Genomic DNA, 22294 nt, shown 5'->3' with positions numbered 1-22294 from the left:
AATTCTGGCAATATATGGGAAAAGAAGATGATACAAATTTGTCCTCAGACCACTAGGAAAAGAACAATTAATAATTTGTTTAGCTTTAAACAAAAGCCTGCTTCTTAAAATGGAATGAATTTCTACAGTTCAACTGAAATAAATGGAGCAGTATTCATTTATTTCAATGTGGATTTTCACTTTAAGCATTAAAAAAAAAATAAAAATCAACTTCTCAGTATTGAAATATTGAAGTAGAGAGGGCAGTGCTGGGCTCTTCTCCCTGGGATCCAGGACGTGTGGGAAAGGTTCCAAGCTGCTCCAGGGGAGGTTTAGACTGGACATTAGGCAGCATTTCTTCACTGATTGGGGGGCCCAACACTGGAGAGGTAGTTGATCCCCCAAATCTGTCAATGTATAAGAGGCATTTGGACAATGACCTTCACAACATATTTTAACTTTTGGTCAGCCCTGATGTCATTAGGCAGTTGGAAGAGATGATAATTTTCCAACTGAAATACTCTATTCTATTGGAAATCTATTTAGTGTAATTTTGGGGTCATTGTCCTAGCCTAAAATGTCTAAGAAAAATCTTCTGAGAGAAGTCCAGTTTAATAAATAATTAATTATTTATTGTGTCTTTATAGTCTCACTCAAGTCAGTTCCAGCACATTAGAAACACTGGTTTATCATCACTTCCTTAAAAAGGGTAATTGTGTTATAATCAGAGTTTTACAGGTGGCCAAGGAGGAAGAGGTTAAGAATCCAGCTCTACCACAAGTTACATGGGACAACACAAGAGAATGTCAACTCTGAATAACTTGGGAAAAAAAGCTGCCCTCTCATTATCTTAAGCAGATTTAGATTAGCACACACAAAGTTGATGTGAAGGCACACCATCATCCAGCAAGAGGGCCAGGAATGAGATTCAGTTTCTTGGAGTGCAGATTTTACCTCACAGTCCTCAGACAGAGCATATCCCTCCTCAGTGAAGGTTTTGTTGAGGGGTATTTCTAACTGAAAGTCACTTTTTGTATCATCTTCATAAATCTTTGAAAATTCTACACTGCTAATTCCCATTGCCAGAGTCAACAAATTTAAATCATAGGAAACAAAACTGCAGAAAATGCCTTAATTCCTTTGATGCACTCCAGGATTAATGAGTTTGCTTGTACTACTGTCAGTAGTCCAATGTAACCCGAAGACCCAATCAAGATTAGGTCACCATTACAACAGGCATGAAGAAGGAGGCAGTTCATATCTCAAATTGCCTGCAATCTCTCTACAGGAGGCAGACAAAGTACAACTATCATTTTGCAGATGGAAAACAGAAGGAGTAAGCAGATTGCCAAAGGCTTTGAGAAACTTGCTGAAGGAAATCTGTGACAAAAAACATGACATAAAACAGTGCTGCTGCAAATGCATTTCAGTGCCAGTGCTCTGCCTTATCTATTAATCCCATTACAGTAATATTTTGCCAGGTAACTTTTGAGACTCAACATGGATGCTGGATGCTAAGAAGAAATTATTGTATTTGTTAACAAAGATAAGCATATAGGAATCTGACCACATTTTTCCATCGTATACTAAGATTGGGACCTGGTTTCATGTTCTATCACAGTCTAATATCTAATATCTATCTAATCTTCTGCAATTATATGGACATCTATTTGTGTACTTAAATCAGGCTGTGCAAAGCTGAAAACTTAGCAGGTGATTTACAGGACCAAAGTTAGGCACTAAGGCATCTTATGAAAGGGCAATTAGGTACTTGTGAAGGGTAATCCAAACATCCTGCTCTAATTGTAAAGCAGCAGAGAATTACTCCTAAGGGGGAAAAGAAATAATTAAAAACAATCTCCTTAAACGAAGAAGTCCTTTCTAAATTGCTCCCTAGTGAGATTGCACCTCAACTCCTGCTGCCACTGGAACTCAGGTCTGTTCCTTAAGGCACCACAATGCTTTTGGGAATCAGAGCACACTGTACACTGAGATTATGCATCGAGTTGATCAAGGAGAGACAGAGGAAAAGCTGCCACATGTAACAGCCTAATAGCTGGAATGCTGACAGCAGAAGTGTAAAACTCAATCACAGTTCTCCTTCATTTTGAGGAGATTCCAGTTCTCACTTCCCACTCCTCCAGAACATGTAGGGTTGTCAGACTAGAAACTACCCTGCTGAATCTCTACCTTGGTGATGAATCATAAAATCCTGGAGGACGAGTGGGCAGAACTCTAAAGCTCTGCCAAACATCTGGGGTTCCAGCCTTAGGTCCTCTCTGGACGTTTCCTGCATCACAGACCACCAGAACAAGCCATACAGACAGCTTACTCCTAAAAACTGGAGATTGCCACAGGTCTTTTACTCCTGTAGTGACAGCAGTCCCTTCCTGTCCACACTCTCTGCCATCACTCCCCACCACATGGTAAATGCATCCCTATGAGAGCAAAGGTAAGAGGGGAAATAAGAGACTATAGAGCCCACAGCCCACTCCTCACTGGAATGTCCCTAAAGATTCATAACTTACTCTGGCTGAAGAGAACCCATTTTAGCCTCTCCTTTCCTTCAAGACAGGAATAATTAGAGGGCAGGAATCTTTTTTCTATGCATGCACAAAAAACTAGCCCTTCAGTACCAACCATGCTTGTGCTAAGGAGCTGTATCACCTCAGTGTGTGTTGGTATGAGAGCAGAAGCCACTGCAAGAAGTTACATGGCCTGCCCAGCTGGCACCACACATGGGAAAATCATAGGATTAAAAAATATATTGAATTAATCCCCAAAGATAGGGATTGCACTACAACTCCTTCCATATCCCTGAATGAGTGCCTGCACCAAATACTCACCCTCTTGCCTGCTCCTTTCCTTGTCCATGGCTCTTGCCCTCTTCACTGCTCAGTGTCCCAAGCTAAACTGGAGGGAGTGGGAAATTTCAGCTTTCTTCTCCCCAGGAATGTAGTGGCTGCAGATCAGGATGTGGCAGGCAGAGTTATGACTCTCTTCTATTACAAAAGCCATCTGGGGATAGGTTTGCCATGTCTGAAACCACTGTTCAGTTATTACACACCAAGTGGGCTCCCACATGCTGCATTTTTGGCTCTCTGCTCTGCTTGACCCTGGATTCAGAGCTGTGCTCCAAGCACTCCAGTAAGGTCAGGCTTTTCTGGGGATGCAAACAATCTCTGGATCTTGATGGAGTCCAGTCAGTGCATGGTCCCCTCACCTCTCATAACACAACACCTCCTCACAGGTATCTGTACCCAGCTCCAGAGTGTCACTTAGGCTAAATATGGAGATAACTTGAGAGTTATACATGCTGTACAATATTAAGCAGCTCTAAAAAGCAGCATTTCTGGATCATTTCCTTGCACTTAGGGGTCTTGGTTTTTCCTAACTCCCATTTTAGGTGCCAAGGCAGAGGTTCTGGATTTCTCTGCAAGCTTCCCTATAACTTAGCTACTCAATTTCTAAAGCAGGACTCAGAGCAGTGTTGTGAGGATAAGTATTAAGTACATTGAGGCCTAACGAGATCACATAAATAAGACAGAGATCATGCCAAGATAAATACCAGGCACATCCAGAATCTCATCAGTACAAAAAAACCCTGTACTGGATCCAGATAAAACTGCTTTAAACTAAAACTCAACACTTACATGTCATCTTATCCACATGCTTTATAGATCACTGGAATGAAACACTTTATCCACTAACCATGGGCTCAATTTAAAAACATCACCAGCAAAGACTGCTGGCACCAGCAGTGGAGCTGAGGTGATGAGCTTCCCCTGATATCTGTTCTAATCTGGGAGTCAAGAGAGGTTGCACAGCACCAGCAGCAAGATCTATGGAGAAAGCACAGTTTATGCTAGAGATTGATTTAATGAGTTTATTTTATAAAGCCTTTTATGTCAAAGCCAACTTACAACAGCCTTATCTAATATCAATAGGAGTATTCAGCATCTTGTTATCTTTTCACATTTACCATTCACACTCTCTGAAGTTATCCAGAAAAAATGTGCTTTGTGGGAGCCACCAGGCTCAATTTTTTTTTTTTTTTGCCTATTTCAGTTCTGACATTTAAATTTATCTTGAACCAACTAGAGGTGGGAGGTGACAATTTTATTTCATAAAACCTTCTGAAGTTTGGACAGGAAGAGAAACATTTCTTTCAGCATCTTCACAAAAATAATTTCAAAACATCTCTTTTCATATCTAAGTTACAGAGAAATGTCTGTAAGAGCTGAGACTGGAATGGGACATCCATGTGCTTAACATCTTCTAATTCAAAATAGAAATCCTCATTAGATCAAACTACTTTGAATATATAAATGTATATATGGGAGCTTAAACCCAGACAACCTCCACCCTGAACCAGTGCACTAACTCCCATATAACCTTCTGAATGGTGGTATTATTGAAATTATATAAAAAGTTTATTGAAAATACAAACAGTTTTACTTCATTAGTTGTATTTAGCGGAAAATGTTCCCATCTTGCTCCAGCTGTAAGATGCAAGTACAAAGCTGAAGGAAGGCAACAGTTACTAGAGAGAACTTTCCTATCATCCTGAACACTAGAGGAAAACATTACCTCAACATCTAGGCCCAGATCAGAAGCTTCAATCCCTACATAACCTGCATGTGAGCTTCTTAAGGAAAATATCTCATAAAATGGCAGCTCTTGAAGTGAACTTCCCAGTTGGAGACTCAGACTGCAGAGATTTTTGCATCCTTTTGACAACTTACATAACTACACACAAAGCGTAACACCATAAACTGATTTAAAGAACATTTTCTTCTTCAGCATAAGCAGCTCCATTAACCAGCTCGCCACTTAAGATTAACACAAGTCCATAAAGCAGGTGTTTAAACAGACCTTGTATTGATCTCTTCAATCTGGAACGAATTTTACTGCCAATACATGGACACGTGCTTTTAAGATATATATAATCATTAATTGTCTGTGTCAAGATCAGACGCTGTAAAAATATGAACCCAGCATTTTGACTGTTTCACGCTCAATTTCATTAGCTAATAAAACTGCTTAATGAATCAGGTCTGCAGCTTCTTCTGCAAAGCTCTCGCCACTGAAAGCTACCCATGGCAAATCTGCCAGCAGGCACATCTAGCTACTGTAGCCTGAAAAGCTCAGCTAGAAGTGAAATAGGCAGGAAACCCATCCAAACATTATCCAGGGGATTATGAGTGACAGAACAAAACAAACAAAAAAATACAATAGACATCTGAAATGGGAAACCACTCTTGAATGTGAAGCAGTTGAGATATCAAGAGAACATCCAGAACATGCCTTACCTGTGTAGTGCACCACACACGTCTGACCCTTCTTTGGAAATGTCCTTCCTGTTAAAATTATAAGAGGTTATTCTTTTATTTTCTCTGATTGACCTGGCTATGCAAGTTTATCTTTTAAGAGGAAAATGCTGAACTGAGATCTGACATTAGCCATTTGGTTACTTTAGGATACCTGAGACATCCACATGACAGCTGTAGGTATAAATGGCTCCTCATACAACTTGGAGCACAAGTCTTATGAGGAGCAGCTGAGGGAGCTGGGTGTGTTTTGCCTGGAGAAAAGGAGGCTCAGGGGAGACTTTATTGCTCTCTATAGGTCCCTGACAGGAGGTTGTAGTGAAGCAGGGATCAGTCTCTTCTCCCAGAGAACAAGTGGAGGGTAAAAGTGAGGGGAAATAGCCTCAAGCTGCACTGGGTTAGGTCTAGATTGGATATTAGGAAACATTTCTTTACAGAAAAGGTTGTAAAGCATTGGGTTGTAAACCACTGACTGCCCAGGCAAGTGGTGGAGTCATAATCCTTTCAAGTGTTCAGAAAACACATGCATGTGGCATCTGAAGACATGGTTTAGTGGTGAACATGGTGGTGGCGCCGGGTTGACAGTTGGACTTGATGATCTTAGAAGTCTCTTCCAGCCTTAACAACTCCGTGATTCTATGACTATGTGTTACCAAATCACTAATATGCAAGACAGGAATGGGATAAAAGGGTAAAAGGTCCCACTTGGCTGCTACTTAGCTCTTAGGCCAAGTAATACTTTTCTTAGATAATTCTCCCTGTATATGTGTGCACTAAATATGGATTTACATTCTGTAAGTGCGAAACGAGAGTCAAAACTTCATGGATTATAACTTTTAAAAATTCTCAGAATGTTTTGTACTGCAATTTTTCAAATAAAGTCTCAGTCTGACACTGTGAGAAAATCCATTTGTATTCACATCTCTAATGCCTTTCACTCAAGAAAGACAGCTCTGTGAGGGCATCTTTAATTAGCAGGGATGGGTTTTACAGAAATTTTCACAGACAAAAGCAGTTTAATTTTGTAGCATCAGGCAACAGTAAAGCAGTAGTACACTGAGTTCTTTTCAGAGCCTGGTAGCTCTTCTTAAAATTTTGATACTGAAAGGAAAGAAAGCTTATATTATTTGGTTGACACTGGAAAATGAAATTTACATTTTACCTATTCCAGGTACTACCAAAGATACTAAAAGCAAAGGGATGACCCCCAAGGTCATCTTTTATACACCATTGACACCTCAAGGTGCCAATGGTGTATAAAGATGCTAACCTTGATTTCTAAAGGCTGGCCAGGGGAGTGCCCAGGTTCAGAAGAACTTAAAAGTATCAATTAGGTTAATTATTAAGGAACATCCTTGAGAGAAAGCTAAAAACTCAGACTGAGTTAGGCTGCCCACAGAAGCTGCGGATGCCCCATCCCTGGAAATGTTCAAGGTCAGGCTGGATGGGGCTCGGAGCAACCTGGTCTAGTGGAGGGTGTCCCTGCCCATGGCAGGGAGGTTGCAACAATATGATCTTTAAGGTCCCTTCCAACCAAACCACTCTATGAAACTGAGGCTCATCTCTTAGTTAGCTTTCTGGCTCTTTGGTCAGAATTAACATGATAACAAGTTCTGCATTACAGGCCACTTCACAGGATATAAACCAGCACATAACACATAAGCTACGGCCTTTGGGCTCACATGCCAAAACCACAAGCATAAATGGCAGAGGGCAGGCTAATATGATGCACCAAGATTGACAACACAAAAATTGAGAAAGTGGTGCTTCCAAGCACCACCTGAACAGCCTTATCCATTGACTTTGCTGGCTGGAATATCCCTAGCTGCATGTTGCACAAAATGTAGTAGGTATCTAGTAAGAGCACCATGGTTTGCCAAAGTGGGATTCATCTCTTTTAAATTCACAGCCATCTAAACCACAGGCAACTATCGTATGCCAGTCTCCTGGGCTTCCTCTATTGACAGCAAAGAACTAGCAGTGCTTTGAGAGAAAGCCAGCCTATCTAGAGAAAGGCAAGACAAATTATTCTCTGGAGATGGCCACAGAGAAAACCCACAAGACTACTTTAGATTAGCAAGCTAACCTGAGAAAAGTGATGTGAGATGAATCCTACCCCCAGTAAAACAGGTATTATTAAAATGATCCACTACTACACAGAGATCTGAGAAAAGCAGTTTCAGACCTTATGGACACACAGTCTGCTGTGTGAGGGTACCACCAGCAAAGCCAATGGAGCGACATAATTTCACATCAAAGCCAAATTAAAAGCAGAGGTTCGCAGGACCACTGACTCACTGTGGCTTAAGACAGGGTTTAAAGTCAGCTGATTTTGATTAAGACTTGCAACCAAGAGAACTAATCCATACAGCCTTATTTGGAACCACGTATTACTTACAATAGCAGACTTGATCTATTTAATGGATAGAAACTACTACTATGAGGTAGTTCCACACTCCTTCCTACTCCCAACTCAGCACCATTACTTATGTGGGTATAAGTATTCCTCTTTTACATCTGTGCAACCAAGGGAAGAATTCGATCTCTAGAGCTAAAAGCACAGAGGGAGAAGCCAATTTTAAAGCATACACAAAGAAAGAAAAGATACTGGGCCAAGAAACTTAATCTCTGTTCAACTTGAACGAATTATTTATGCTCGTATATCAGCCAGCAACGAATCTGACCTATTATATAGCTACATATACATGTTAGAAATTACATTCTCTTTAAAAAACCCAAAACACAAAAACCTTACGGAATTATATTATTATGCCAAGGAAGAGCAGAAACACGGTGAATTGGCTCTGGAAAGCCCAGCGTGCGCCAAGGAGAGGTGACTGCCACCGTGCTGCCCATCAGCCCTCGCCAGCATCCCACGCCGGACCGGAGGCGGCGGTGCCCTGGCGGAGGATGCTGCACGAAGGGCCGGTGCCGCGGCGAGGCCGGGCTCGCCACCGGGGAAAGTTTGGGCTCCCTGCCGGGCTGACCCCGCGCTCGGGCCGTGCAGCTGTCAGCGGATGGCACAGAAACCCCGGCCCCTCGCCGCCCCTGCCGCCGCCACCCCGGGCGGCCGCGCTCCGCCTCTCCCGCACCGGGGATCGCGCCCGCGGAGCTGCGGGCACGGCCGTGCCTCCCCTCCCTCCCTCCCTCCCTCCCTCCCTCCCGGCCCCGCGCTCCCGGCCCCGCGCTCCCCGCACCGCGCTCCCCGCTCTGCCGCCGCCGGGGACGCGCCTCCCTCGCTCCCGGAGCCGCCGGGTGCCCCCTCCCCGCGGGGCTGCTCCCCCCGGGCTCGTACCGTCTCCCGGAGAGATGGTCTCGATCTCCACCCCCATGGCGACGCCGGCTGCACTGAGCGCCGCTCCCCGGCGCGGCCGGACCCCCAGCGCGGGCAGTGCCCTGGGCGGCCGCGGGCAGGGGCGGCCCCGCTGCCCGTCAGCGCCCGCAGCCAATGCGGGGCAGGGGCGGGGAGCCCGGGGAGGGGAGGGGAGGGGTCCGCCCGCCCCGCGCCGAGCGCCCGGGGGCCGCGGGGACCAGGGGAGCTTCTGCAGCGGGGGTATCCCCCGCCGGCATCGCCCCCGCCCCGCGGCCGTGCCAGGGATGCTGCTGCCATCCCCCGGGCAGGGCTCGCTTTAGCCGTGGTGCCCGGCGGAGCGCTCCCTCCCCGGGGTCTGGCGGCGTTTGCCCCCCTGTGACCGAGCCCCGTGTGCAGCCCGAGCGCGGAGGGCTCAGGGCGGGAGCGGGGGGTACCGGGGGGTACCCGGGGGGTACCGGGCGGGCGGGGAGACCAAGGCGCTTCAAACCATCCCGACACCAGGACGCGGCTGAGGGCGAGCGGAGGGTCGGCATTTCCCGTTAGGAAGAGCCATGCAGGAAGGCATCCGTGCCTGCACGTTACGTGTGCGCGCTGGAGGGAATGTCCTCCCGGCTCTGATGGGGAACGGCGGCACCAGGGCAGCGGTACCCACCGCCGGTGACCCCACACAGCAGCGGCAGCGGCGGTGGTGGCAGGTCTCTGGCAGGCTGGCAGTGACCTTCAGTTTCACTGCAAAACAATATATATGTTCATATATGTTCTTGTTCATATCTATGTTTTAAATTGGAAAATCTATGTATGTATGGTGTTCCCACGATGTGAGATCACATATTCAACCTTGCTACAACTACCGAGGAGTGCACCTGAAATAGACTATTTCCTCATGCACTGACTGTGTGTTTGAATCTCAGGAGTTTCCACTGCCTTTAAAGGAGTAGTTCTGTTTGCAGTTCTGTGTTTTCTGAGTTAAAAATAAAAATGGAACGGCAACATCATCAGTTTTCCAGCTGGAAGAGTTGTCTGTATCCATCTAATTCCAACCTGCGCTTCTCTGACATTGTTTTTTCAGGATTTTTATCTTTTAGAAACTGAGTTCTCCTCAGGAAAAAAGATCTTCCACTATATGGGCAGTTGTCAGGATGAGTGAACTGAGGAATTACTGTGCTGGTTCACACCTGTGATAATGTGGCCCTTGCATGCATACTCTGAACTACACTGACCATCTGCACACAGATGGAGATATTTTTTTTCACATTTCTTTGATCAGGCTGTTCTTTCATCTGGATGCTCAATCGTAAATCGTATCTATCTTTCCTTGTGGGTCAGACACTGAAATACCAGGGCTGGCTGGCTGAAGTTCCCCAAAAATGGGCAAGGGAGGAAAATCATGAGCTCACACAAGTCCAGAAGCAGCAATGAGGGCTGAACATGGATTCCTTTCACCTGCCTCCCACTCCAGTGAATTCTGCATCTGTAGGTAGCATGTACAGAATAATCTGGTACTTACTACAGTTTATCAGAAGAGGCCTGTAGCAGTGTAAATTCTGAAAAGGATTCTTTTCCATTGCCAGTCTCAGAGTGTCATTTGATTTCTGATCAGTAGAAAGATACTAAAAATGCATATGAGAAATAGGAAAATGCCAGGTAGGAGGTAGTGACACAGAAGCATTAAGAACACATGAACATTGCTAATTCCAGAGGTGCCTCTGAGTCATTACAGAGCAACAAGGACAGCACAAGAAAAGCTAAGCATATAAGGGGAGTTATAAAGGGAAATTTTAGGTACATGGTGTCCTCCTAGGGCTTTTGACTTCACAAGAAAGGACTGTGTTCATGCAGGGTCCAGGTACGTGTCTGTGTCCTCTCAGATGATCAGAGCATCAGAAGGCATTAATCCAATGAATAAAAGCAAATTATTCTTTGCTGGGTTCACTTTAGCCTTTATAATTACATGTTTTCTTTGATCAGGCCACACATCTCTCCATGATGGGAGAATAGCTGTTCTTGAGTTGTGTCTTGTGACAGGAGATTTGACCTAATCACATAATAGACATAGTTCAGAGGGGATCACAGAATATCTGCTTCAAGTGTCATCACAAGTAACAGGCCTTAAAGGCAAACCTCAGCATCCTCAGGCAGACTGACAATCATAAAAAGCAAAGCCCACCTGTCGCTAGACGGACACAAAAAACCACAGTCACCCGTCAGGTTGTGAGAACGAGAAAGAAGGAAGTTTATTTTTGGGATTAGGGTTTATATAGGTTTTGGAGTTTGATCAGGGATTGGGGGACAAGGTTGACACCTCTCTGACCCCACTGGTCGTACCAGAAGTCCATCAATTTTGTCCTTCCCCCTGGAAGGTATGCGCAATTTACAAAACATCATTCTTTGTTTATATTACAATGCGTGAGAAAGCCCCAGTAGAAAATGTAAACATCAGAATGCTGAAAAATCAGGGTGACACCCACCAACAGCAAAATTCAGAAGCCACAAAATGGGATTAGGAGGGACCAAGCTGTGACCTAAATCTAATATGCTGTATCCACAATCATCCTATCCCATGGCCTCTTGCCCCATGGTAGGACTCTAAATGCTTCTTTTGGGCATGAGCTAATTAGATCCTCAATACTCATTCCCAAGACTATGGAAAGAAAGGTAAGGCCAAATTCCAAGACAAAAAATAAGGCTCTCTAGAGAGTATCTCAAAGTTCTTGGATGAATATTTTAAAAGATCTTTGACACCACAGATATTGAACCAAAAATAATGTTATTTTCCCCCTCACAGTATTCACTGGGGGCATTGAGATCCTTAAATACACGTTAACAAGTCTACAGCACATAAAGATCTTGGAAGAGTAGACCGAAACAAGGAATGTCTTTATCTTTTGGAAAGCCTCTGAAATAAAAAAAAAAATAAAATAATAATAAAAAAAAGTGGTTTAGAACTGGCAGGGAATTGGAGGGGAAACAGAAAGGACAAAGGGACTAAGAAGGAAAGTTCATGACCAAGGAAATGGCTAAAGCGAGATTATCAAAGCAGACCAGATTACTGTATTAAGAATGCTCTTTGAAAGTCATTGCATGTCATCCACCTCCACCACCTTTGGGATCCAGTGTATCTGTATCAAGGGCAAGGTCCAGTAGTGTCTCTCTCCAAAGCTCTGTAGAGCTCACGTTCCTGAGCAGTTGTTTACCACAAGACCTTCCCACACTGCATTTTTCTATCCTGGCACCAGAAAGAGAGAGCTGGAAAAGTGGGGGGTTCTCTCAACACTCCTTCCCAAATGTTTTGATGGAACCACATTATTCCAACATCTAAGATTACTCAGTGGTCACAAAGAGGACAATTTGCCACAGTCATTATGAGAAAAGCCAAACCCTCAAAGTTTAGCATATGAATATCCCATTTTCTTTAGTTAAAACCCCTACAGCCAGCACTGTTTACAAAATATTTATGCATTTCCACTTTTAGGAGGACAGTTTTCAAATTTTTAGGGTGTTTTAACTTAGTTCATAGTTCCTATATTGTGAAATCCCATTCTTCATTGTTTTTAAGATCTACAAAGGATCTACAAATCATGTATAATAGATTCCATATGCACACGAAGAACACCCCTGGAAGGCAAATCATTAAATTGCCCATAAAGAGAAAGCGCAAATTATGGAAATGTAAAAATTCATGGAGGCCACAAAACCCCCCCAACAATACACATTTCCCTCATCAGCATCCATGGATAAAGAATCAGCATTACTTTGAAACCCAACCAGTGCAATATGAACAGTGAAAACAAACTAAAAATGTGTTACCAATACTGACCTTTCCATTCAGTGAACCAACATGTGCAACCAAAGGTCATGCAAAACCAGCGCCACACTGGAAAAAATCCTGACCAAAATAAGCAGCAGCCTGCAGAGCTCAGCAGGTCGTGTCACTGTGAATGTTCCTGTGCATCATGAATCCTCATCTTCCTCTTGGAACTCCTTATCCACATCTGTAGCTGCAGTTTCCTCTTGCAGCTATAGCCATGAGTGCAAAACTGCAGCTGGATTTTTTCAGTAGCACTAAAACTGCTTTGAAAGCCACCACCTCTCTCACCAGGCTTTTCCCAACTCAGATATTCACACATTCTCTCTCGCTATGCTTTTATGTGAGTCATTACAAAGGTCTTAGACCTGATCTTCAAGGCCTTTTGCAGGACCAGGTGAGGTAATCTCAGGTATGCACAGCTTATCCACCACCAGGTACTAGAGCCAAGAAATTGGTAGCTTGTGTTCTGGAATGGAGGTAAAAAATCCACAAGACCAAGACCTTAATAATGGAGCTTGCTTCCAGAAGAGATTTATGCGATTTTGCACTTCAAAACCACATGAGTTTAGGCAGACTCATGGTCTCACAGACTTGTCTCCCCAATTAAAGGACATACTGGAGCAAGCCCAACCATTCCAAGGTTGTTAGTGTTTGGAGAATGTGGAGAGAAGGAGGGAGCTGGGTTTGTTCAGCCCTCAGAAGACAGAGAGAGGAAGGATCTCAGTTACTGTCTACAGCTACCTGGGGGGCATGGAGAGGATGGTGTCACACTCTTCTCAGAGATGCCCAACAAAAGGACTAGAATCAATGGACACAAGTCATTGGTAAGGGAAATTCTGACCCTATAAAGATTAAAAAAATCTTCACTAGATGAGTTATCAAACAAAGCTTTAAGGAGCTGGAACACACTGATGTCAATTCCAAGCAAGCAATTGGACCATATGGCCTCCAAAGATCTCTTCCCCTAAACTGATGTATGAGTCTGTAATATTTTTCATGCAACATGGAGAAGGAAATTAAAAAATTGTAGTGAGGTTAACCACAATTCCAACATTGATTGCATGATCCTAAATCACCTTGGATCTGTTTGCAATGCATGATGCTCCAATGTGGCTGCTATTCTAGCTAGCACCTCAGATGAAATATAAATATGAAATTGCAGCATCCATCCAGACTAATTAACACATGCAGATTGCTGTATTGATATTGCTTCAGTGCCTACTCTTCTGAAGGCAGCTTGCTGAACTGAAGATATGCTCTGAATTGCTCTGTGTCTCAGTATTTAATTTATATAACAGGAATGATCATTCTACCTTGTTTAGATTCCAAATACTTCAGGGGAAGAGATCCTTTTTATTATAAATTAAAGAGGGCAAGTAACACCTTAGGACACAGATCCTAAACTCAGCGTCATGCAGTGCGGTCTCACAAATAAAATTTCCAATAATACCAATATCTTAAGCAGACAGTCAAAGAGGATTAGATTTTTCTCTTCCACCCAATATTTCATAGCAAAAAATGGATTTAAAAATGTAAGTAAATCTATCTTTCAAACTGTGGAAGAGTACTGGAATTACAAATATTGCATCTGTTCAGTAAACTAATTATTCTGGCTCTGTCATTTCCTTTCCATGGAAGTTACAGAAGGACGTCAGTGGCTGTGAGAAACTTTGTATTTACAGGGCAACTCATTTGCTGCTTTCTTCAGTAAAGCTATTTCTCTATAGTTTTGGTATTTATTCTGCTTGGTGGAGAAATGTCACTGGCAAGACAAATTGGAAGCAGTTCAAACAACAGGAGAAAACCAAACAAGCCGCAAATATTAGCTACAAGCTTTTGATTAGTCTTTCGATGATTTTGGAAAATGTAACTGTGGAAATTAAATTAGCTGGCATTCTCAATCCTCCAGATAAATGAATCAAGGGAACTGGCTAATGGACTCAGAAAATTAAGGTTGTATTTGCTTTCCTTCATTCTGCATGTGCAATTATAACACTATTTAATGAGTTTCTAGAACCTCCTGACCAGAAGGATCTGAAGTTAAAACTAAAAGTTCAGAAGCCAGAGAGGCAGATTTTAACATATCAGGGAAGCTACAAGTAGGAGAGAACAGAAAGATTGTAAAAAGTTGGGTTTTTTTTCTGCATGATACTCCAGGGACAGCTTTAATTCCATGTAAGTGTCAACAGATCAGTGACAGCCACTAAAAATCTCAGAGTTTTTACATTCATCTCTAGGAGAAACACAAACACTAATCTCTCTGGTATTCAGCTCCTCATCAGGGTTCACCCAGCATTTGGCCTTTAGCTCTCTTAGAGCAAGACAAGGCTGAATCAGCCATTTCAGGTTGTGCATCGATGGAGTCAAGGTGGCCGAATCCTGAAGAACAGGTATTTAGGCTTAAAATGACCAAGGAGAAACATTTCTAATCCTTCCTACTAGGGAAGCAGGAAAAAGTATTTTCAATTTTATTTTCCATTACATTTGAAGGCTTTAGCTAAGATAAAAAAGAACCATCACAGCCTTTCAGTAAAAAATGTAGACCCCCTCAGGACCTTCAATACAATTTTAGCTAATGTGTCAACTACCCTAAGAGCTGTGGATTAAAAACATCATCCACTATAGCTCAGTTTCAGCCTACACAGACAGTTACAGGTGAACTCCTTAAACATGCAGGTGAATAGCAGCACAATGTTACCATTGTTTCATTTCAGCAGGTTCATGTTAGAACACATTCACCAATATTTTTGTCTATATCAGGGAAGTAGGGAGGTCCTATTAAGTCTAACTAGCAAGAACATTTCTATAGGAAATGTTCAACAAAGTTAAAGGTGTTTTAATACAAGGATTTACAAATACAGCCAGGAATCAGCTTTCTTCAGACACTTCTGAAATTGTCCCAAGAAGAATCAGCAACAGCAAACTATCCAACTATCTTGGGCATCTGAGATGTTATCATCAAACACACCCCATACATCAAGCAAAATAAGAGAGACCTCACAATCTTTCTCAGTCAATATTCTCGACCACAGTTTAACTGCCTGAGTAGATACTAGAACCCATGTGATTCAGAAGTAACCAATTTTTATATACTTTATAAAATTTGCTTTCTAGTGCAGTTTCCAAAAGAGGTATTGCTAGGAGTTTGACTCTGCATTGTCAACCAACCAGTTTGGATACAGGATTATGTCCAGCTCATGCTGTCCTGAGTTCCTTTACAATAATAAATTATTTTCCCAGAGCTGACAGACTTTAGTGACCTTTTCAACTTACCAAGCCGGGACAAATATAAATCTGCTAAAAATATTGCTATCCTTTGTTCTTCTTCAAGTCTCCATGGGTTTCCAATTGAGAGTGATCTAACTGAGTATGCACACGGTGGCAAAGAGCATTTAGCCATGCAAGAGGTTCCTAAGTTATCTGATGTGTCTGGTGGGAATTATAAAAATATCACTTCAAGGGTATAAATCTACATCATCGTGTAAAAGAGAAGGTACTAATAAGAGACATCTTCAAAAACAAATACATTTAATGCCTATGAAGAAAAAGACTGTCATAATTTGGAAGCTGAATGTTGACTTACAGATGGAAAGACCCATTAGATCATTCATTCCCTCTCTTTGCCAAGACAAAAATATATCCTAAAGAACATTTCATGCTCTCTGCCCAGTAAAATCTTTGTAACATAAGTGCTGGAATTTTTATTGAAAACCTGATTGCTTTATAAAGCGTGCACAAGAGACTGGCATGTAGATATGGGAGCATTAAGTCAAAAAACAGTGGTTTGAGACAGAGGGGACATTCAAAAGTGGGAAGGATGTGGGTAGGAATCATGTAGCTGTAGAAAGAGCTATTGGTGGGCTGATCATTGAAAAATGTTCTAGTTAGAACAGACATGTACGTAATGACTACGCAACCATTCCTTGGCATTAATCTGTCCATACCCATTTCCTATCCCAGTACTTCAGCTGCACTCATAAAGCTCATAAAGAGTTATTCATCTATTTTAGGTACTTTAGGATGGAATGAATCATGCCCTAAAAGTATCTATTTCTCACCACTGACTTTTAAGTGAATAAGGAAGCAGGGTCTGACTTAGACAACTGTGGTGTCTATGTGCAGAGATATGTTAGAGAGCTGAGGCTCCATGCTGTTGCCTAATGGGAGCTTGGGTACTACGTTCATGTAGGCAGCTGTACCTGTTTACTTCAATGAAAAAATACTAATTAGTGGGATGAATCCCATACCTACAATTAAATGAGGAATGAGTTTTTTTCTCTGTGACTATGTTTGCATAACCATCCTGCTTTCCTTCCTAATTACCCACTAGTTTTGCTTTAGCGTTGTGAAGGCCCAAAAAACATTAAGCCCTTGATGAGAGTGAGAATTAAGTGACCTTCTGAAAACTTGGTTGTCTTCTCTCCAGTCCAGTGAACTACAAGAGTCTCACTCTAAACCACAAAAGAGAAGGCTTGGGTGATTAACAACTGCTTTGCCAACTCTACCCCCCTAGATGTGCTGGACTACTGTATTAGAATTGCATTTTTGCCTTTCTGTTACATAGGAAAGAGAGTTCCAAGAGCCACAAAAATCAAGAAAGCTGTTGAAAACACTCCTGCAAGAGTGATGGACAGCTCCAGTTGGAACAATATGATGGAGCATCTCTGCTGCCTTCCCTGAGACCCAGAGGGATTTGAGAGAACCCAAGGTCTAGTGTCAGAGAGGTCACTGCAGTCAGTTATACACATATGACATTTGGAGAGCTGCCATCTAGCACCGTGTCCTTGAGGGTAGAAATGAGCTCACAGAATTTATAAGCTTCTACAAGTAGAGGCAAAACTTTTGTCTTGCTGTAGCAGCATCTTGTCCATTATATGTGTCCCCATGCTAGGCTGCCTCTATTTACAGATGACAGATCAAGCCAGCCTGGTACCCTTGGCCCAGGCATTTGCTCCAGAAAGGTAACACCAAGGGTTTGCACATATGAAGAAAACCATCTTCAAAGGAAGTGGTGACTTTCCTGCCTGAAAGTCTCCTTAGCCCACATAGAAAAGATGAGGTGCTTGCCTTTAAAAATAATTTGCATTTGTGTGGACAGTGCCCAAGGAGAAAGGGACTGGGGTGTACTGGTGACAGCAGCTGAACATGAGCCAGCAGTGTGCCCAGGGGGCCAAGAAGGCCAGTGGCCCCTGGCCTGGATCAGGAATAGTGTGGCCAGCAGGAGCAGGGAGGTCATTCTTCTCCTGTACTGGGCACTGGTGAGGCCACACCTCAAGTGCTGTGTCCAGTTCTGGCTCCTCTGTATAGGAAGGATGTTGAGATGCCTGAGCATGTCCAGAGGGGCCAACAAGGCTGGTGAGGGGCTTGGAGCACAAACTCCAAACAAACAAAGTGAGGAACGACTGAGGGAGCTGGAGTTGTTTAGCCTGGAGAAAAGGAGACTCAGAGGTGACCTTATCACTCTCTACAAGTTCCTGAAAGGTGGCTGTGCTCAGGTGGGGGTTGGTCTCTTTCTCCAGGCAGCAACTGACAGAACGAGAGGACACAGTCTCAAGCTGTGCCAAGGGAAATATAGGTTGGATATTAGGAAAAAGTTCTTTATATAAAGAGTGATAAAGTACTGGAATGGTCTGCCCGGGGAGGTGGTGGAGTCACCATCCCTGGATGTGTTTTTAAAAAGACTGGATGTGGCACTTGGTGCCATGGTTAATTGAGGTGTTAGGGGATGGGTTGGACTCGATGATCTTGAAGGTCTCTTCCAACCTAATCATTCTGTGATTCTGTGCTTTTTTCAATTAACCAAACTTCTTAGCAATTTCTTAAGTATATTTATGTAAAAATTACAATATTTCCTTAGGTGTTACCCCCTTTACATGACATATGTACAAAAATGTGTAGTTGGTGAGTAAAATCCTATTCTGAGAGCAGGAAGAGCACACACACATATCACTGTCAGAAGAGCACTGATTTACAAGGCGTAGATCAGTGGACCTGCTCTGACAGATTACGTATTTTGTTTCTTTATTAATTGTGAATAATTTTTACATTCTATTTCAGTTAGTGTATGACAGATAACTACTTTTTTAAATCAGATCTCAAGGCAAAGAAATGTCAATGTGGAAGAATAAAGACATTTAGTATGCATCTATTACGTAAATAAATACTCAAGCTTCTCAAAAGTGTTGAAGTAAATGACACATCTACTTAAATTGGTGAATTCATGGTGAGTAGCTTTAAATAAAAATACTTTTGAAGTAAAAATACCACAAAGTATTAGATATTTCATAAAGTTGAGTTAAATTAGTATTAGAAAAATTATTACTCTTACATTTTTATTACATATTGGGCTGGCTCTCTCTTCCTCTGAAGTCACCAGGAATATTAACATCTATTTAATTAACTTGAAGCAAGATTTAGCCTGGAAGAGTTATTTTACGATGAGTAAAGGAGAAAATGAAGTCTGAAATTTAGCTTTTCCAGCAAGGCACTGAACTTAGACCCACAGAGACATTTAGATACCATCTGCCACTAGACAAGAAATAGACAGGTAAATATATTTAAGAACTTGGAACTTATTAGCTCTGATCCATTTGGACACAAAAAGTATTCACTTTTTCCCTGAATATCAAGTAGAGCAATGTGGAAAAACATCAATATAAATCTGTATTACAAAAAAAGGCAGCCCACCCTCTGCAATGATGAAGGCTGGATTAATTTTCCAACACTCATTATGAACCATGGGAACTCATGTCTACCAACTCTCAGCTATGTGCAACTCAATGTTCAGTTTTGGACCTCACATATGACTCCTAAAAACCATCTCCTCCAAAGGACCAAGGGCTGGCTGGCTGGAATTACTCTGCAGGAGAGAGCCAGCCAAAGTGCCACCAGCTGAAACACCTTGTTTAAGCCATTCTGATGACATTCTGATCTCAGTTACACCAGAGTTAATCAGAGGCACAGAGATGCTAATAGATCAGAATCTAGCTCATAGTAGGTGTAAAGACTGTGGTTGCTCACTGAAGTGTCTCAGATTTCTGTGGTATTGCCAGGGCAGTTTTCAATTATCAGCCTTTATTTTGACTGTGTGCGATAGAGATCTGTGCATGCCAAGGTGATGAAGCAATATTATTTATTTTTTTCTTTCAGGAAAATATACTAACTGAAAGAATGGAACTTGTTTTTTCCCTAATTTTCAATCCTGTTTTTTAAAAATGGGGCTGTGCCAAACAAAAGTTCAATGTCTCTTTTATTCACTTTGTGCCTTCTTTGATCCCCAATACAACTTGTTCAAATTCATAATCATGGTAAAACTTATGTTTTATTCCCTGTTGTATATTTTACAAGTCCTCCATTATTTACAGTTTTTTTAAAGATACAGTCTGAAAGATAACCTTATCTGAAATGAATTTTGTCATATATGGTGTTTATGGGGGCACTACAGGATTCTGTTCTCACTGAAGTTCCTTGCCCATATTATTGCCTTCCATCAGAACCATGAGAAGAAATTCTCCTTGAGATTCTCAAATGCTGTCCCCAATGGAGTCTGAGGTTCCAACTGAATTGCTGCAGTGTGTCTAAACCCTGCAGATTTCAAGGAACACTGAGCCTTAGAGAGTTTTGAAAAGGCCACAGCAAATTCACGCGTACTTGACTCCCCAGGTCACTACCATGCCAGTGGAACTTTGTGGATGTTGCCATCTTGTATCTGTGTATCTCAGATAATTAATTAGAAATAAGTATGACTTCAGATGAAGTATGACTTCATATGTGTATAATAAGTATGACTTCAGATGAAGTCCTTTTTCATAAAGCCTTCAGAGATAGATGAAAATTTCACTGTAGCTCTTCTGCAAATATTTTTCAAGACTTCAGTGTTTGTGAGATGACCTGAATTCCAAAACTGAGGGAGATTCTGGCAAACTTACTGGCAAACCTCACATATTCAGCCTTGTATTACCCTCTGATAATGTCACAGATACTGCTGAAGAGCAAATGCTTTACGAGATGATGAAATTAAAAAAAAAAAAAACCACCCAACAGCAAATAAAGTTAAGTCCTCCATATGAGTAGTCAGTCCATGCTCTCAAGATGTCAGCATAGCTGGCAGAATACACATTATCCCTAGCAAAACATATGAGCATTTCAGTCACACTGAGACAGAAGTTTCTGCATCCAAGCCACATTTTAGGTTGGTAGAATCCAGCTGCAACACAGTTTTGTTAGGATATTTAAAGCACGATGGTGCAGAATATAGATGAGATGCTGTGCCAAAGAATAGCTTTATCAGTTTCAGCAAAATACACCCAGAAGACAACAAAGCAGTGAAACACCATTATTTTAAAGTAAAACAAATATATATTATACAGACTTTGACAATTTATGGAGCTGCTGGGATTGTATTTTATTGCAATCTATTCATTATAACTACTATGGGTAAGAAACTTTCACTAATATAAAAAACAATGATCCTGCTAGAACTTGGAGGAAACTGTCATAACTCCTAGTGAAATAGATATGGCAGAGTGGCATCCATGCCACAAAAGGTAAGGTAAAATCATTTAAAAACATGGTTTCACCACAAGCACAGACAGAGACCAAAGACTTTACCAATCTTGCATGAAAAAAGGATCTTCTAACCTACATATTTAGCTTTTTAATTTTTACTTATTTCATTCATCCTTGCTGGTGTGTTCTTGAAGAATATAAAAAAGTTATTATTTGGAATGTAATCTTCATGAAACAATTCACAAAAGAAAAAAAATGTAGCTGTGAACGAGATATAATTACACCAATTTGGGAGTTGTTTAGTGGTAATAATCATCCTCAGTAAATACACCTGGAGAAAGGGTATTAAAAATTCTTACCACAGAGGTCCAACTGCCTTCAAAAAGACATGTGTTTTCCTCAGGTGGTAATATACAAATATATAATTTATAAATGAGCTAAAGATGCAGAATGTGTATTGTTAAGTCTTACATCTTTAACCACAGTGATTACATTGATAGCTTGTAAACCTTTGCCCAGGTTTAATTTATTCACTTTTTGTTAATTTAAAAAGCAAGAGGCACAAGTTACATGAAAGTTGAAGGGAGATGCTCTGGCAGAACGAGAATTACAGAAAGATGCTGAGGATGGGATTCGGTTACCTGTTGATAAGCTTCTAATGCCATCTTAGGCAGTCCAGGGACTATCTGGGGATCATCTCTTTATTGCCAGCTGCCACCCCAGAATGGCACTACTCTTCTCAAAGTCCTGTGTGGTACCTGCCAGCTCAGTGTGGCTGGCTGAGATATCCTGGGCCACTGAAAATAGTAATGGTTGGTTATATTTAAGTTAATTAATCCCACCCAGACTACTTATGTTCAGCCATACACACACTCTGTCCAAGCTAAGCCCAGAGAAGGCTGTGCTAAGGAGGGAAGGATGGAGACACCCAAGGCAGTCCACCTTGCCCAGCTCTGGGCCTGAAACAACAGCCCACTCAAATTGTTGTATCCTGCTAGGACCCCATGTGCTACAGCAACTTATTGGTTGGGTCTTTTGGGTCTTTGACAACTCAAGGATCTTGCATGATGTTATGTTACTTTTTATGGAAAATGCAGGGTTAGGAGGAACAGGAAATTTTTTGATTACTCGCTGCATTCTGTCTGTGTAATGGGGGAACAGCCCTCAGATACAGGTGGCTGGGAAGACCAAGAAAGAGATCAATATATATTTGTTGCTAGGAAGTATGTCCGAGTAAAATGAACACTAATCACTAATCAGCTCTCTTTGCTTCTAGACTATGTACTTGGGGTTTTTTAGTTTGAGTGTTCGGGTTTTTTTCATTCTCTCATAACTACTAACAAGAACAGAGCATGC

General features: G+C 42.0%; 1 protein-coding gene across 2 annotated transcripts in view; it reads right to left on the bottom strand.

Moving 5' to 3' along the window:
- The window catches only part of FKBP1B (FKBP prolyl isomerase 1B), a 46605-nt gene extending 37907 nt beyond the window's left edge, over positions 1-8698 (bottom strand). The window contains exons 1-2 of one of the 2 annotated variants that reach the window (XM_083857861.1): positions 8605-8698; positions 5292-5339 (exon numbers count right to left, since the gene is read on the bottom strand). In XM_083857861.1, the coding sequence (XP_083713987.1) occupies positions 5292-5339; positions 8605-8641 (85 nt within the window). In that variant the 5' untranslated portion in view covers positions 8642-8698. The remainder of the gene's footprint in view (positions 1-5291; positions 5340-8604) is intronic. The other variant, XM_083857862.1, reaches the window with a different exon arrangement.
- Positions 8699-22294: the final 13596 nt, after the last annotated feature.

Source organism: Zosterops lateralis (genome assembly GCF_965231275.1).
Source record: "Zosterops lateralis genome assembly, chromosome: 3".
In the NCBI taxonomy this organism is placed as follows: Eukaryota; Metazoa; Chordata; class Aves; order Passeriformes; family Zosteropidae; genus Zosterops; species Zosterops lateralis.
The sequence above is the reverse complement of the archived record's forward strand: the minus strand, read 5'-3'. Positions and strand labels throughout refer to the sequence as shown.